Consider the following 18,796-nt stretch of genomic DNA (forward strand, 5'->3'; position numbering starts at 1 on the left):
GCGGCTCTCCAGGACCAGGAGTGAGGACCCCAGCACACCCTGCGGCTCTCCAGGACCAGGAGTGAGGACCCCAGCACACCCTGTGGCTCTCCAGGACCAGGAGTGAGGACCCCAGCACACCCTGTGGCTCTCCAGGACCAGGGGAGAGGACCCCAGCACACCCTGCGGCTCTCCAGGACCAGGAGAGAGGACCCCAGTACACCCTGCGGCTCTCCAGGACCAGGAGTGAGGACCCCAGCACACCCTGTGGCTCTCCAGGACCAGGAGTGAGGACCCCAGTACACCCTGCGGCTCTCCAGGACCAGGAGTGAGGACCCCAGTACACCCTGCGGCTCTCCAGGACCAGGAGTGAGGACCCCAGTACACCCTGCGGCTCTCCAGGACCAGGAGTGAGGACCAATAAGCTACAGCAGTGAGCCTGTGTATCTCAGATTGCATAAATTAAGGCTTAATTAAGTGCTTCATGTTTAGAGGGGTTATGTAAGTCACACTATGTCAGATATAGCTATGCATGCCATGAAGAATAAAACTCCCAAGTTGAGCTACAGAATATCCCATCCCCCAAGAGTAGAGGTGCACAACAATGGCCTATCTGTTTCAGGATTTTGCGCAAACTTCTGCTCTTAATTATTTAATCGACTCAATCATAGCTTATCTGACATGTGTATGAGTACCGGGCACAGCTGCAGACTGCGAGTATATCCTCATGATTTTACTGTGCTTGAGTACAGGCTTGAATCAGGGTCATTTATAGAGCTGTCAGCAAGTTAAAAACAAGGCAATTGGTTGGAACAAAAAGCAGTACACAGACTAGTCGCTGAGGATTGGAGTTGCGTGCCCCTGGTCTCCGGCAGAAGGCAGTGCACGCAGCAGAAACCAGCTCTACAGAACATCTCCGTCTGAACACTGAGTGCTCACTGGAATTTCTGCTGTGTGGAATGTGTTTGTGGGAGATTGCATAAAAACCAGTGGGGTTAGTTTTGAGAAGACATATGTCTCAAGTTCCTTTAGCTGGGTCATGCTTTTCCATTCTGCCGAACTGGGAGGGAGTGGCTGATTGACAGTGGTGGATTCATTGTGCTGTTTGGTGTCTGTGTTTGAAGGTCAGGCATTGCCATGTTGTTCCTTGGTCTCCGGTATCCTGCCACATCGTTAGCCAATCAAAACACAGTTTGTCTTGGTCCCAGCCAATGATCAAGCCCACTGAACCCTGACACGGCCTGAAGGCATGATCAACCTCTTACCCCCTCCATTGTCTCGAAGAGTTTGTTGTGTTGATAATGACGCCTCAGTTGTCAGAGTTGACGGCTGACGGTGTTTGTTGAGCAATCAAAGACTTTGCTGCTTTTACGTTCTTGCAAGGCACTGTGACATACAATATTTGTCCCTCATTCTCATCAAGTATTTCCTCAAGTCCAAAAGCCAGTTGCTGACCCATAAAGCAATGCATGATGAGACTGGGTCACGGAGGTGTTGATTCAGTTTTGGGATCATTTTTGGGATCATTATTGGGATCATTTCTGAAGCTGTGGTTTTGGGGTGTTTAGCAGGTATCTTGTTAAGTGTCCGTCTGTCTATCCCTGGTGAGCGTCGAATTGCCAATGCACTTTATTCCTATTTGCCACATTTGTCATAATTTTGACACTATCACCTGAGTAAACACAAAACTTTTTTTTTTTTTCATTACTTAATGAAACACCCATATCACCCATCTTAAAATGCAGTTACTTTGGTACTCAACCAATTAACCAAATTTAATCAACAGATTCAACTGATTGAACACAGCTAGGCTTGATTGCAGCCATCTCTTTTCAATCTAAACCTCACTCATATTGAACCTTTCCATCCGAGTGAATGAGTCATAACAAAGTTTCTACAAGCACACACAACCACAATAAAAACAAATTCCAGAAGAGGTGAGAATTTTATGATCAGTCTGGGAAGGATTACAAAGCCATTTCTAAGGCTCTGGGACTCTGCCTAACCACAGTGAAAGCCAGTATTTCCAAATAGTCTGCCAAAAGGGTGCAGCTACAACTACAACAGAAAATCAAACAAAATCCATAGAATTTAAAGCAGGGGTGCAGAATGGTTGATCAGTTTCAGGATTTTGTGCCAACTTCCAGTCTTAATTATTTAATTGAATGAGTACCAGCTAAAGCTGCAGACTGCAAGTGTATCCTAATGATGTTACTGTGCTCAAATTCAGGCTTGAACCAGGGTCATTTATAGAGCTGTCAGCAAATTAAAAACAAGGCAATTGGTTGGGACAAAAAGCAGTACGCAGACCGTCCCTCGAGGACCGGAGTTGTGCACCCCTGATGTACAAGACCCGCAGGCCTCTCACAGTGCAGGCCTCCCAAGCTCTACAATGAGAGAGAGACTAAGGAAAAATGGATTCATGGGAGAGCAGCAAGAGAAACCACCGCAAACCAAGAGAAACAGCCATGCATGTCTAAAGGCCCAGACACACCAAACCGACGGTCGGCCATCGAACGTCGGTGGCGCCCTGTCGGCCGAGTCTTTCTGGTGTGTCCCGCACGCCGACACTCCGTTGGCGCGTTTTGGAGGGCCCCCGGAGCCGTCGATGAGAGAGAGCTCTCTGATTGGCTGTCCAGCTAGCGAATCAGTGCACGAGAAGAGAAACGGAAGCGACGAAAGCAAGCCATTCCAAAGTTACTATCACTACCAGACATAATTTTCGATTAGTATTACTAAATAGCGAGAGAACAAGGAAATTGCTGCAAACTGTTTGTTGTGAGCGAGACAATGGCTGCTTCTAGGTCCAACGCAATGCAAACGCATTCCCCGGTCTTCCGGTTTCCATTTTTTGAAAGACAAATACAGACTACTGCCACCTGCTGGTGTGGAGAGTTATTACCTCTCACGCAGGCGCAGAATGTACGTGCAACTCGGCCGTCGGCGGACCGTCATTGCGGTGTGTTCGGCACAGCCAACATTAACGACGCGTATCGACGCGAGGCGATCTTTGTCGGCGCTCCGCGGCCGACCGCCGGTTTGGTGTGTCCGGGCCTTAAGGCATGTAGCTTAGTGGTTAAGGTGGTTCAATCCCCAGTGCAACCACAATAAGATCCGCACAGCCGTTGGGCCCTTGAGCAAGGCCCTTAACCCTGCAATGCTCCAGGGGAGGATTGTCTCCTTCTTGGTCTAATCAACTGTAAGGTGTTTTGGATAAAAGCATCAGCCAAATTATATGTAATGTAATGTAAAAAAAACACCTTGATGATCCCCAAGTTCTATGGACAGACTACCGTTTGATATGGATCCCACTGTGTACAACCATAATGAACCCCCATTCATCAGCTAGAGATCTTGTCAAGCTTTAGATTACATTTAGATTTAGATTTAATTAGTAGAATCAGGTGTCCTGTATTAGGGTTGAAAAGAAAACCTACAGGATGGTAGATCTCCAAGTGGGCAGCCCTGGCTTATGCCAATGTTTCTTATATTTTGAACAGCTAACTTATGACTCTCCTCTAACACTTTACAGACAATTACATTTACAATATGTTTCATTAATGGATATCATTAATTACTTTGGGCGGCACGGATGGTGCAGTGGGTAGCACTGCCGCCTCACAGCAAGGAGGTCCTGGGTTCGAATCCCCGTCGGCTGGGGCCTCTCTGTGCGGAGTTTGCATGTTCTCCCCGTGTCTGCGTGGGTTTCCTCCGGGTACTCCGGTTTCCTCCCACAGTCCAAAGACATGCAGGTTAGGCTGATTGGAGAGTCTAAATTGCCCATAGGTATGAGTGTGTGAGTGAATGGTGTGTGTGCCCTGCGATGGACTGGCGACCTGTCCAGGGTGTATTCCTGCCTTTCGCCCAATGTATGCTGGGATAGGCTCCAGCCCCCTGCGACCCTGTTCGGGATAAGCGGGTTCAGATAATGGATGGGATGGATTAATTACTTTGAGGTGGTGCTATGGATGGTCTCTTAGAAAACTAAAGTGAATAAATAAACTGATCAAAGTCATGAAGCAACAATCTGTTTGAAAAAGTTGATGCGGAAGAATACAAGTTTTTACAAGGAGGAGTAATGGAGATCCGATGACATCACACAATGACTTGCAGTTGTGGTTAAAAAGTCCCTGTGAAACCTGCTTCTGTCAAACACCTTCTCAGTCATACACCGACGAAGTGTTTGGCACATCCTTCAGCAATTTTAGGAAAACATGTAGTTTGCTTATAGCAATTTAGCAAAAACGAAATGGCTAGGAGTAGAATATTAATATTAATATTTGTAATAATATATAATAAGTGTTGTGGAAGACATAAAAATATGTTGTAGTGAAAATATTTTCAGAAATATAATTTATTTTATTTGCGCCTCTTGTCGTGTAGATTTCTGCATTGCAGAATATACGGTTCTTTATATTAAGGATATAGAACCAATATTAGGCCCAGTAATGGTGAGCTTATTTGACCTGGATTGTGAAAACTGATTATTACAGCATTTGCTGGATGCTCGGTGGCCTTGGGGCCAGGCTTCACATCTTCGAGTGATCCAGCTGTTCATGTGTTTTGGACAGAGGACAACATTAATATTCACTTTCATTAAAGGGTATTTTTAGACATTTTGGTTTCACCACTTTTCATATGTCTCAGTGTTTGAGACAAAATGAACATAATGTCATAATGTCAAAATGTCATCATGTCAAATATGAGTCGTGTTTTGTATTTTGGGGCATATCCTTTGCATGCCGTGACTTCCTGATGTCTGTGACCCATCACATCATCAGAGTCTGGATATCTCAGGTTGATCTACAAGTGATACTAAAACTCTTTGTATTTGAATGGGGTGGCCTGTAGTGTAGTGGTTAAGGTAAATGACTGAAACACGCAAGGTTGGTAGTTCTAATCCCGGTGTAGCCACCATAAGATCCGCACAGCTGTTGGGCCCTTGAGCAAGGCCCTTAACCCTGCATTGCTCCAGGGGAGGATTGTCTCCTGCTTAGTCTAATCAACTGTACGTTGCTCTGGATAAGAGCGTCTGCCAAATGCCAATAATGTAATGCAATGTAATGAATGGATCTCAATGGGAATTGGGGGGTGGGACTAGATTCACCTGTAAATTATGCTGATACAGTATAGAACACAATTGTTGGCTAAATAGTTTTAAGTCATCAAGGGTCCGATATTTTTTCAACAGGAGAATTTGTCAAGAGAAACAATGATGGTTTGAGGCTCATTTGATACTTTGATGACTTAACGCCAATGCCCTTGATGGAAAGGCCAAAGTGTGGAGAAAGAAGGGATCTGCTCATCCTCCAAAACATACAAGCTCATCTGTGAAGCACGGTGGAGGAAGTGTCATGGCTTGGGTTTGCATGGCTGCTTCTGGAGTGAGGTCACTAATATTTATTGATGATGTAACTCATGATGAATTCAGAAAAGGTGGAAGGTTTTAGACTGACCAAGTCAATCACCAGACTTTAACCCAACTGAGCATGCATTTCACCTCCTGAAGAGGAGATTGAAGGGAAAACCCCCCAACAAAGAGCAACTGAAAGAGGCTGTAGTAAAAGCCTGGAAAAGCATCACAAAAGAAGAATATAAGTTTGGTGATGTCAGTGGGTCTCAGGCTTGATGCAGTTATTGAAAGCAGGGGATACGCTTCCAAATATTAAATGCGATTTACTTTAATTTACTTAAATAATCTGTTCCAATGCTTTTGCTCACCTAAAAATTGGGTGCAAAAACAAATGAATTGGAAACGAATTATGTTCCAATACGGAGGGGACTGTATATACATCCGGGGGGGGGGGCACGGATGGTGCAGTGGGTAGCACTGCCGGCCCACAGCACAGAGGTCCTTGGCCGGGGCCTCTCTGTGCGGAGTTTGCATGTTCTCCTCGTGTTTGCGTGGGCTTCCTCCGGGTATTCCAGCTTCCTCCCACAAAGACATGCAGGTTAGGCTGATAGGAGAGTCTAAATTGCCCATAGGTATGAGTATGTGAGTGAATAGTGTGTGTGCCCTGTGATGGACTGGTGACCTGTCCAGGGTGTATTCCTGCCTTTCGCCCAATGTATGCTGGGATAGGCTCCAGCCCCCCTGCGATCCTGTTCAGGATAAGAGGGTTCAGATAATGGATGGATGAATGAGGAAGGGGGTGAATATGACCCTGTTCAGGATAAGCGGGTTAGGATAATGAATGAATGAATGTATATACATGCTGTACCAGTATATTTTATTCTAGAAATTTTAATATAAAGAAAAAAGTTTTATTTAAATTAGAAATTAATGTGTTTCAGTGCCTGTATGGGCACTCAAACACAACATCTCAAAGGAATTAGGATGAATAACACAAATAAATGAAAAAGAGGAAAGTATTGAAATGTGATATAAAGCAAATGCAAGAGCAGGAAGTTAAGTGTTTTAATGTTTTTTCGGTACAAAGAGGCGTGTCTGGTTTCTGGTATACGGAATGAGGGAGGTGTGAACAGGTAGGCAGAAAGAGCAAAGGTATTTAAAGACAGAGACTAACTATGAACTTCACTCAGCAAAATGGCAATTTGGAGAGGAATCTGTGTACTAATCGTTCTTACCCTTCTGGCAACAGGTAAGTGTCCAATTTACCTGAAGGTGTTTTTTACATAACCAGTATTGTCTGTAATTGCAAGCAGTACTTTATTTGTTTGTCTGTGGTCAGGAAAAACAAAAACCACAGACCCATGCTTTTATTGAAAGGTTTCAGCATTTAGCTATCAGTATAATCAACCACTATAGATACCGAGTATTGTTTTGAACACCTGCGATTAAATATACACATTTTATAGATTATCATTTTGAACACCTGGGATTAAATCCAAACATATTTTTAGCAGTGGCTATATATGAGTTATTCAGTACTGCACTAATAAGGCAACCAGTTGTTCTGCTGATTTGCAGTTCTACTCAAGGCTCGGTGGGGGGTAATGTGAAATATGTTTAAAAAAATAACACATAGACATAGTAGTACATGTGGGACACTGTGATGCTGTCGGACAGAGAATGCTCTTACGAAAGACAGCTTTAACTTCGTGTATGCTGCGTACATTAAGTAATGTTACATTTTGCCTCGATTAACTGATGGATCTACATTTCATATCAGGGAATGTCAAAACGCTAAAACTGTGAACAGTTCACCATTGAAGCTAAACCATTTGTAGAAAATAAAAGCTGAGATTCAATAAAAAATGTTCCTAAACCTTGACTAATAACTGCAAGAGGTAATTATTGATAAACACAGTTCAACGAGTAAAGTGATTCTTCAGCTTGACCAACTGTGCTTGTGAAAAAATAATGCTTACATTTATAATAATAAACATTTGTGTAGCTTTCATACAGTAAGTGTTTTACACAGGTATTAAACCCTATGAAACAGTCTAGTCAAAGTTGAAAACAAACATCTAATTCAGGCAGAAGCATTTAAGGACAGTGCAAGTGATGTGTCTCAGCAAAAATTATGGAACTTAAATCCGTGTTTTCGATAACCGGAATACACAAGGGCTCTCAAAAACCACTATATTATTAAACTTTATTAACGATGAATTATTAAATATTAAACAGCCTCGCTTACGCGTGAAAACGGTCAAGACAATGGATTTGACTGAGGGTAACCAAGGCCCTGGTGGGGAAAGTGTTGCTTTTATGGAGGAACCTCTTGCAGGATCTCCACCCATGATGTGCAGTTATATCACTGTTTTCCTCAGTGTGATTTGAGGTTGAAACAGTGTTGTTGTTTTTATCCCAAAACAATCATATGATTGTAAAAAATAAAGAGCAGTTGAAGCAGTTGGACTAGAAACGGGAAGGCAGCCCGCCTGACGCACAGTGATGGAACGCGCTGTTCCCCTTGAGCGACTCTATGACAGAGGGCTCAGAGTCCTGCTGCGGATGTCAAATAATCACCTGACATTTATCTCCTTTAAGGAAATCATCTCCATTCTTGAAATACTGGAAATGTCTGTTTAACTTTTCCGGGTTTCTGGGCAGCCGTATCAGAGCCAAAACAAATAAGGAATTCTTCCTGGTGTACTCAAGGTCATGACAGCAAAATCGAATGGCGTGTGATTCAGCAAAATGGAATGGAGATTTATCCATGACATGCAGGAACAAAATGAGACGTTGTGAGATTTGATAACGATGAACCCGTTAAAAAAAGACAGGTCCTCATTTCTAAACCCGATTTGAGCTACGTATTTTTAAAAGCAGTTACCAAGCAAACAACCGTACGACAACACTGTCCTGTAAACGGACTGATTATACTGACATAATTCTGTTAATTTAGTTTTTCTCTTTTTCTTCTCTCTTTCAGGATCACACGCACAGGAGAGTGGTAAGTTTGGTTCAATTTAGTCAGTTTTGCATTTTATTCATTTTGTTAAGTAAGCCGTGGTGGACCAAGTAAACACAAATTCTCATCGAATCAAAGTAAAGATAACGCCGATGCAGTATTACCGCGGTTAACGTCTTGCAGTCGGCGTAGGCCACCTAAATGGTCCGGATGGTCAAGTAGCCTGCCCCCAGCCTATGTAATCAGGAGCTGCTGTTGGAACAGCCCATGAGTGAATTACATTGACGCATTCAAATCGCTTTCTGCATCACAGAAAAAAAATAGCATGCTTGTTTGTTTTTAATTTAACAGATCATTGCTAGATCTCAATAGATCTCAAATGGCATTACTAAAACAGAACACGGTAACTGTGTGTCTGGTTTTATTTTAAAGTTTGTTTTGGCAGGCGTACAATATGTTGTAGCCGATGTAGTGTTTTACGAGCACCTGACATTGATGTTACCTTAAAAGGGGAAGGTGTGCTGGGTATCAGTACTTTAGCCATCCACATAGGCTAAAGTAAACATATGTAGCTGCGTATTAGTAATTGGCATCAATTAATCAAAATCTTGTTATATTGTTTCAAATCTAGGTTGCGTGCACGTTCGCTCCCATTACTACGGTCACAAGCAAACAATTTAGTGCTGCAGCAACGTCGGGGACACTTGGCGAAATAGACTCGTGATTGACGAACAAGATTTATGCAAGATTTGACAGAGCAGCGTTCAATTTGTTGAACGACATTATTGGGCTGGATGCTGTGGTGAGAGCAAGATTATAAAACACGAATGCGTTCCTTCATTAAATCCAAAGGACAGACTCTCAGTGCGATTTATTCTTATCCAAAACAGATACCATACATGTCACGGTGTTTATTTTCTTCTCAACGTGTGATGTTTACCCGTTGAATAACGTTAGGTAACGTTGCGCCTCTGTCCCTCTGTCCGCCAGTGTGTGGCAGACCGCCCCTTAACACCAGGATTGTGGGGGGTCAGAACGCGCCCGCGGGGAGCTGGCCCTGGCAGGCCAGTCTGCACCTGAGGGGGAGACATGTCTGTGGTGGGTCTCTCATCAACGACAAGTGGGTGCTGTCTGCTGCCCACTGCTTCAGGTGAGGAATCATGGGTAGTGTTCGGAACGTTGCATGTTCTAAACGAATTTGTCTGTCAACAAGAAGTTCCAGGGATAAGTTGATATATCTGCTGAAAAAAACTGCCCAAGCTAGGTTTTGAGTTGGTAGCTGGTGGACCAGTTCAGACCAGTTCAGACCAGCTCCGTGGTCGAACATGGTTGGACCAGCTCGAGCTATCTTTTGAAACACCTTTAAATCCTCTGTCTCCTCAGCAACAACAACAATGTCCGCGAATGGCTTGTTTATGTGGGTCGGCAGGACCAGATAGGATCAAACCCAAATGAAGTGAGAAGATTAGTCACGAGGATCGTCCCTCATCCCAGTTACAATGATCAGACCAGTGACAACGACGCGGCCCTACTGGAGCTCGCTTCCACGGTCCCCTTCACCGACTTCATCTTACCGGCCTGCCTGGCAGCCAGCAACAGCACCATCCATGCCGGAACTGTCAGCTGGGTCACTGGGTTTGGCGCGCTTTCCGAAAGTGGTAAGCACATTTGTCATATTTAGCTTGTTGGTGATTGGTTAATTGAAGGGAATAATTGACCAATGAATGTTTGTCGATGGTTCTGGATGGAACCGATTTGTAATTGGCCATTACACTGTTGACCAGTGTTGTCGGTAATTGCACCTGTCTGTGTCATACACTGTACGCAACATCATAAATGACCATAAACAATTATTCAACAGGAATGTCTCCCCGTTCTGTGCAGTGTGATCTAAGCGGCTAAACAGTAGCAAAAGCCGTGATGGCTCCTTCGTCATGGCTTCACACCCAGACAATGTCCAAAATGTAACAACTGCCTCTGCACCTGTAATCAACGATACTCTCTTCCCCTCTAAAGCAGTTCAGAGCCCCTTCCTATTGGCCTGTGTAAGTTTTGGTGGTGTTTCTCTGCAGGGCGCGTGGCTAACATCCTGCAGGAGGTGGATGTCCCTGTGGTGGGAAGCCGTCAGTGTAACTGCCTGTATGGAGTCGGAACCATCACCAGCAACATGATCTGTGCTGGCCTGCTGGAAGGAGGCAGAGATTCATGTCAGGTGCGATATCCTCCATGTTACTCACAACACCGACTCTGTAGAGATATCTGTAGAGATGCCTGAAGAGATTTCTGTAGAGATGTTTCGGGTTCATCAAAGCTAGCTGTGTTGAACTGTAATTTAAGATGTTGCGTCACTGCTATACAGTATCCGGAAAAAAAAGAACCTGTTTCACGGAAACAAAAAATAATAATTTGAACGCTGTGGTGGTGACAGTTGCAGTGGTGCTGAGGGTCTCTCCGTTGTGTGCAGGGAGACTCTGGCGGTCCCATGGTGCAGAAACGAGGCTCGATCTGGGTCCAGACTGGAGTGGTCAGCTTCGGAGTGGGGTGTGCGCGTCCCGATTTCCCCGGGGTGTACTCCAAGGTGTCGCGCTTCCAGTCCTGGATCTCGGAGGTGATCACAAACAACCGTCCAGGTTTCGTCAGCCTCTCAGCCAGCGGTGTGGACAGTGACAACAACGTAACCTGCCCTGGCCTGCCTGCCCTCACCACCACCACCAGCCCCACCACCACCCCCAAACGTCAGTTTGTGTTCCACGTCGGCGGCCATTTTAACCCATTCAGATTCACGAGTGCAGATGTTTTTAAGCTCTTTAAGCGGTGGTACTAATGTGTTACTACCCAAAATGTGCAGTTGTATGAAAGAAGAATCCAAACTAACGGCCTTTCTGTACCATGAGTACTCATACAGTCCAAAGACTTGCAGTACTCAAGTAGACTCTAAATTACCCGTAGTCACTTGTGAATGGAGTGTGGCCCTCTTGATTGATTGGCGACCTGGCTAGGGTGTATTCCCACCCTGACACGCAATGCACATGCAGACATGTACACACATGCTCGTATGTACACACACGCACGTAGACGCACACACACATGCAGACAAGCAAACGCACATGCTGGTATGTACACTCACACGTTGGTTAGTGGTTGGTCATTATTCAATGTTCCTGATACATGATATAAATCAGGGGGAGAGGTGCCATTTGGTCCAATGAGTTAGAATCCTGACTGATGCATTCTGGATGTTGTAGTAACACCTCTGTCCCTCAGCTGTGTGAATCCTGACTGATGCATTCTGGATGTTGTAGTAACACCTCTGTCCCTCAGCTGTGTGAATCCTGACTGATGCATTCTGGATGTTGTAGTAACACCTCTGTCTGTCCCTCAGCTGTGTGAATCCTGACTGATGCATTCTGGATGTTGTAGTAACACCTCTGTCCCTCAGCTGTGTGAATCCTGACTGATGCATTCTGGATGTTGTAGTAACACCTCTGTCTGTCCCTCAGCTGTGTGAATCCTGACTGATGCATTCTGGATGTTGTAGTAACACCTCTGTCCCGCAGCTGTGTGAATCCTGACCGATGCATTCTGGATGTTGTAGTAACACCTCTGTCTGTCCCTCAGCTGTGGTGTGTGGCAATGCCCCACTGAATAGCCGCATTGGCGGAGCGAGTAGCCAGGCAGGGGGCGGGGTGTGGCCCTGGCAGGCCAGTCTGCACAGGAACGGCACGCACGTCTGTGGGGGTACCCTCATCTCAGAGGAGGTCGTCATGAGCTCTGCTCAGTGCTTCTCCAGGTAAAAACCTACTGGGATCAGGAGCGCTGCTCAGTGCTTCTCCAGGTAAAAACCTGCTGGGATCAGGAGCGCTGCTCAGTGCTTCTCCAGGTAAAAACCTACTGGGATCAGGAGCGCTGCTCAGTGCTTCTCCAGGGAAAAACCTGGGATATAAGTAAGCATTGGCAGACAGAACACTGCTTGTTTTATTTTAAGCTCCTATTTGCTTGACCTGTGAGATTGTCAATGCATTCACTGCCAAAAAGACTGCCTTAAGAAGTGTTTTAGTGTTTTAGTTTAGAGACCTAAAAGCATTTTTTTTCTTGTCTCTCAAGCACAAAATGTTTTGTTTGCTTGACATTGTTTGCTTGTCTCATTTAGCAAAGAACAGTAACAGAAATAACTAAGTCTAAATACAAACTGTAAGACCAAAATACTTGTTGAGATTTACTTTTTTTCCCTGAAATTTATTCAGGAAATTAATTGGAAGTTAATTCATTAAGAGATTACGATGGCCATTATCACTTCATGAACTGAATTTCAATTCATTTCTGGAACTTAAAACTGACCCCAGTTACCCCACCATTTCATTACAAGGTATAGAAACCAGAAGAAATGCGATTTCAGCATAAAATCCCCAGGGCCCAGTATTTCAAAACTTTTTTGGATAGGATTTTGTAATCCTATCTGACCGAGAATCTTGAATCTTGGTTTAGGGTATTTAAAATGGCTACGGTGGTGATTAGGATTAGGGTAGTGAAAATTAGGATAATCTTGATCCCACTTAAGGGTGGATTCAGGATAGATTCAAGGTTGATGTAGGGACATGTAGGACAATGTCAAGCATGTAGGACAAATGGCATATCTTTAATATATTGTTTTATCCAGTGATAGCCTGTTAATTAATACAAACCATTCCAAAACAATATCCATCCTAAATGGACAATAAAAGTTCAAGAAGAATGACACATTTTACCATGTTTCGAAAACTGTTTGTCTTAATGAAATGTTGCATCATTTTGACCAACAGAGAGAGATAGATCAAATCTACACTCACCAAGCACATTATTAGGAACATTTTTACTTAATCACATGAATAAGTAGGTGTAATAATCTAATCAGCCAATTGTGTGGCAGCAATGCAATGCATACAATCATGTAGATATGGTCTCAGGAGCTTCAGTTAATGTTCACGTCAACCATCAGAAACTGCTGATCTCCTGTGATTTCCATGCACACTATTCTCTAGAGTTTCCAAAGAATGGTGCAAAAAAAATAAATTACAGAAATGCCTTGTTAATGACAGACGTCAGAGGAGAATGACCAGACTGGTCAAAGCTGACAGTAACGCAAATAACCACACATTACAACAGTGGTATGGAGAAGAGCATCTCTGAACATACAATGCATCTTAGCTATAAGTGGATAGGCTACAGCAGTAGAAGTTGAAAAAATACCAAATAAAGTGCTTGGTGAGTATAGATTCTGTAATCATGATCTTGTGATATTTGGATCAGAATGATCCTATTCTTTGAAAAACTGGGACCAAACCAACAGATTGATTTGATCTGGGATAGCAAAAAAAGGGATTTCAATATATAATATTATATATTAATTCTCATCTAAATGAAAGGGTTTGAAACACTGAAAAATGTGATTTCAGCCTGAACACACAGAATTGAAAGCACACAATAACATATACCAGAATTACTCAACTCCAGTTCATCAGCTGCTTCAGCTTCCATTGCTTAAGTGAGTCATACAGTCCCCTCCAAAAATATTGGAACAGCAAGGCTAATTCCTTAGTTTTTGCAATACACTGAATACATTTGGAGTTGAAATAAAGACGAAAACGGATATGTTCTAAGTCGTTTGACAAATGAGATAAAAATACCAGGAAATAAAAGATGAAATTCAGATCTGTCTCTATTGTCTTCAGTGTAAAAAAAAAAAGGAAAACCAAAACAAAGGAATTGACCTCGCTGGGTTTTTTTTCCTAGCCCCAATCCCAATGCGACGGAGTGGACCGTGTATTTGGGTCGGCTGCGGCAGATCGGGTCCAACCCCTTCGAGGTGGTACTGAACGTGTCGAGCATCACCCTGAGCAACAGCTCGGGCGAGAACATCGCTCTGCTGAAGCTGGGCAGCAAGGCCAGCCTCTCCGACTACATCCAGCCGGTGTGTGTGGACCAGGGCAGCGCCCAGTTCTCTGGAGCCTCGCAGTGCTGGGTCACGGGCTGGGGAGCTGGCCAGGGCGGAGGTGAGGGCGTACGGCAGGGCGACTGCCCGTTTCGCTGCCTACATCACATCACATCACATTGCGTCATATCCCATCCCATCACATCACATCGCATTGCGTCATATCCCATCACATCACATCGCATTGCGTCATATCCCATCACATCACATCACGTCATATCCCATCACATCACATCACATTGCAGGCATTTGGCAGATTTCATTATTCCGAGCGATGCACAATAAAGTTCAAAGGATAAGTGCACTGAAAGACCCGAGAGGGAAGTGTAGTTCCAAGTGCTCAGAGTGATCACAAGGATAAGAACTTGATAAGCTGACCAAGAAGTAGCAATATCACTGTTTTGGTAACTAGAACACTAAGAATAGTAAAATAATAGTAAAATAATTATACGCAACTGCTGCTTGTACAATAATAGTGCCTCAGAGCAGGTCAGTGTTGAGGTATCACAGTGCCTCAGAGCAGGTCAGTGTTGAGGTATCTCAGTGCCTCAGAGCAGGTCAGTGTTGAGGTATCTCAGTGCCTCAGAGCAGGTCAGTGTTGAGGTATCACAGTGCCTCAGAGCGAGTCAGTGTTGAGGTATCTCAGTGCCTCAGAGCAGGTCAGTGTTGAGGTATCTCAGTGCCTCAGAGCAGGTCAGTGTTGAGGTATCACAGTGCCTCAGAGCGAGTCAGTGTTGAGGTATCTCAGTGCCTCAGAGCAGGTCAGTGTTGAGGTATCTCAGTGCCTCAGAGCGGGTCAGTGTTGAGGTATCTCAGTGCCTCAGAGCGGGTCAGTGTTGAGGTATCTCAGTGCCTCAGAGCGAGTCAGTGTTGAGGTATCTCAGTGCCTCAGAGCGGGTCAGTGTTGAGGTATTTCAGTGCCTCAGAGCCGGTCAGTGTTGAGGTATTGCAGTGCCTCAGAGCGGGTCAGTGTTGAGGTATTTCAGTGCCTCAGAGCGAGTCAGTGTTGAGTGACACACTCTTCCCTCTACAGCGCAGCAGGTTCTGCAGGAGCTCCAGGTCACTATAGTGGACTGTGATGTGAACAGCACAACCTCTGAAAATATCTGCACTGAGGTTCTGCCGTTACAGCAGGTAAGTCCGCTCCCCGTCAACACCCGTTTGTCTTAACACATGATCCATTACTGTGGTTGGTGTGACACCTTCTGCATGTTATGCATAGTTTCTCATTCTCTCTCCCCTGTGTGTGTGTGTGTATGCTTGTGTGTGTGTTTGTGTCTGCGTGTCCATAGGGAGATCAGGGCGGTCCCTTGGTGTGTAAGCTGGGGAATTCCTGGATCCAGGCAGCAGTGATTACAATAAATGACAGCAGTAACGCCGCTCAGAACACCAGTTCCAGGGCCGCCGGGGACACTCAGGTTTTCCAGAGAACCTCCAGTTACGCCCAATTCATCAGGCAGAACGCGGGCAGTCTTCCTCCGCCTGCTAGTCCTGGCAGCAGCACCACCGTCACTACGTGCAAGGCCCCTCACTCTCTCTCCTTCTCCTTCTCCCTCCTGTTCCCTCTCCTTCTGGGCCTCCTGTGCAGTTCGCCAAGCTAAGATCATGAAGGTATTTGGTGCTGTGTACTAACCTTTTTTTTCTTTCCCCAAAATATAATGTATTAAATATATTCTACTCAAAATCTTTTATCCGGTTATATCAGGGATGCTCACCCATGGGTTCAGTTGATGATTTTTTCAAATATATTCTTCGTATGTTCTTTATCGTCATCAGATAAGCTCACATGAAAACAAAATGGACTACTTGTCCTGCACTGCACTGTTGAGAACGGAATCCTGCCCATATAGGTGTCTGTGTGGGAGGGGCCTACTCATGACTACACCCAAATGGTCACAGCATCACTCAGGGAGGGAGGGAGGGAGGGTTTCCGTTACCAGGGCAACCTTACTATGACATGAGACACTTTTTATCGAATGAATTTTGAAAAAAAATGTATTAACCCCCTGGTGTAATTATTTGTCCTACATGTATTCTATATTTTGGGCCTCATGCAAGAACATTTTTGTATTCTTACTTCTCGTATCATTTTCGTGCATTTAGTGACTAAAATGGTCGTTATAGCTTATAAAGGCTAAGATGTATGTAGGACTAGGGCTATATTAGAAATCGTTTTATTTTAAATTCATATTAATTCAGTTCTATCAAATATAGTCAAATACAAGATTGACTTCAACATGGTCATACCTTATGACATTTATTTTTAATAGAGAATTTATAGCCAGTATGACTGGTCTGGACCACTCGTAAAGTTTTTTTGTAAGAAAAAATTGCAAATACAAGAAAATTGGTGAAGGCGTTATTATTGGTAATTGCATGAGGCCCTTTGCCTGTGGCAGCTCAATAGCTCCATTTTGTTTACTTGATTTTTGTGTGCAATAAAGTAAGAAACTAGGCCATGCTGTCTGTGCCATAGTGACTTCTCATCGAGTTACAGGCTATACTTTTAAGGACGTGCACTAGTACGTGTTCTCCAAATTTGGAGTAGCTTGTATTTTGTATTTTGTATTTTGGATGTTGCAACTATGGGACGGGTCGCATGAGCAGAACTGTGATCTAAGATGGAGGAACAAGTAAAAACTAGTGGATACAAAATATTTACAACAGAAGATGTGACAGTGTGTGTTAAAGACAGTGATGAGTTTATTCAGCGCTGCTATGTTTACGGCTCTTTGCGCTGCTGCACCAAAGAAAACAGTATCTGTGAATACTGATGCTCTGTCACGAGTTTAAGCTTTTGAGGAAATTACACCTGCTGTATACACAACATAATACATATTTATATTAGTAATATAACATCACAGTACATTCCATTGAGCACTTGTCCTGCTTATATTTATTGTGTAAATAGATGTGCAGTATAAAATCTCTGATAAGACAAGGTAGGCATCCACTGTCAGACGGGACACGCTATACAAACTTATCTGAATTACAGAATTAATTGTATGTTTAGATTAAAGACCCCTCACCCCCATTGCTCCTCCAAACCCCCACCCGACCTCCGCTTGAAAAGGAATAACGTTTAGTTCAGGTGGGGCTGCTTCCTGGGTTGCTTGGCAACGCTAGTCACTGTTTATTTGTTTCTGCTCCACGGCACACTGCCTCCCTCTTCTCCATTAGGGGCCACACTGCCTCCCTCTTCTCCAGGAGGGGCCACAATGCCTCCCTCTTCTTCAGTAGGGGCCACATTGCCTCCCTCTTCTCCGGTAGGGGCCACATTGCCTCCCTCTTCTCCAGTAGGGGCCACATTGCCTCTCTCTTCTCTAGTAGGGGCCACATTGCCTGCCTCCTCTCCAGTAGGGGCCACACTGCCTCCCTCTTCTCCAGTAGAATCAGAATCAGAATCGCTTTATTCACCAAGTAGGTTCACATACATGGAGCTTGCTGTGGTTTGTAGGTGCACGCAGACAACAAAGAATAATAAAATAATTTAACCAATGTACCTCACTGTTACACTCTCTGTCCTGTTTTATGCATTGTATATTTTCGGTATATGTGTAGGACGATGTATACCTGTGCTGTCTCTTTCTTTTGTTGTCTTTATGTGTCAATAATGTGGACATATTAAACCCTGTAAGAACAAATTGTATCAAAAAGGGAACTGTATAACGGGGAAGCCACGACAAGATGTATGCAAATATAAAACACGTATATGTTTATATATGTTTATATATGTCTATATATGTCTATATGTGGTACTGTGTATTGCATTTCTGTACATCTGTTAAAATATATATGTATAAGCTTAATGTCTTCCTTTTTTTATTTGTTAGCTGGGATAAATGTGGCATTGGTTCTCTGGCAAAAAAATGTATGATCCTAAACCACCTCAACAAACTGAAAGCCGACACATGGCTGAATCCCATCTCTCAGAAACTGAACATAATACAGTGAAAACAGACATACTCTGCCTCATATGATTCTAAAGAAAGGAGTTTCTATTCTGATCAACAAAAAGGTACCATTAATTCACAGAACCTATAGTATATCATCATTAATGGCACTATTAACAAGAGCAGTAAAACAACTGCAAGAATTTACGGCCCAAATACAGGCAAACCTCTCATGACTATTCGATTTGTCTAACTCAACCACTATCATTGGGGGTGAATTTAACATAGTCACTAACCCGACGCAAGACGCACTCTACCAGAACACTTAATGTATGGACGAGTTGGGTATTGGTGATATTTGGAGGCTACAAAACCGTCTGCAAGGGAACATAAAGATGAACATGAGACGAGTTCAGAATTTCAGCTTTTAAATCCAGGTATTTACACCTAGATGTGTTTAACTACTTAGAACAGGGGTCGGCAACCCTGGTCCTGGAGAGCCGCAGGGTGTGCTGGCTTTCGTCTCCACCTTAAAATAAGCAAGCGACTCAGACCCAAGAAACCAGGTGAGGTGAGTTAACTGTGTAATCAACGGCTTTCATTGATCAATTAATGCCAAGCAACAACGAAAGCCAGCA

The 18,796-nt window shown here is 44.0% G+C and overlaps 1 protein-coding gene across 1 annotated transcript; it reads left to right on the forward strand.

The window, feature by feature from the left end:
* Positions 1–6,458: 6,458 nt before the first annotated feature.
* LOC133115395 (polyserase-2-like) lies at positions 6,459–18,074 on the forward strand. Its single transcript, XM_061225288.1, has 10 exons — positions 6,459–6,581; positions 8,319–8,339; positions 9,288–9,447; positions 9,681–9,955; positions 10,370–10,509; positions 10,762–11,032; positions 11,916–12,087; positions 14,067–14,326; positions 15,299–15,399; positions 15,558–18,074. Exons 1-10 carry the CDS (start codon positions 6,527–6,529, stop codon positions 15,864–15,866), a joined length of 1,764 nt encoding a protein of 587 aa, XP_061081272.1. The 5' UTR covers positions 6,459–6,526; the 3' UTR covers positions 15,867–18,074.
* Positions 18,075–18,796: the final 722 nt, after the last annotated feature.

Source organism: Conger conger, chromosome 16 (assembly GCF_963514075.1).
Source record: "Conger conger chromosome 16, fConCon1.1, whole genome shotgun sequence".
Classification (NCBI taxonomy): Eukaryota; Metazoa; Chordata; class Actinopteri; order Anguilliformes; family Congridae; genus Conger; species Conger conger.

Coding starts and splice junctions, on each gene's coding strand:
- LOC133115395 (XM_061225288.1), top strand. CDS start 6,527: ATGGCAATTTGGAGAGGAATCTGTGTACTAATCGTTCTTACCCTTCTG. Junction 6,582..8,318: donor TCTTACCCTTCTGGCAACAG/GTAAGTGTCCAA, acceptor TCTCTCTTTCAG/GATCACACGCACAGGAGAGT. Junction 15,400..15,557: donor AGGTTCTGCCGTTACAGCAG/GTAAGTCCGCTC, acceptor GCGTGTCCATAG/GGAGATCAGGGCGGTCCCTT.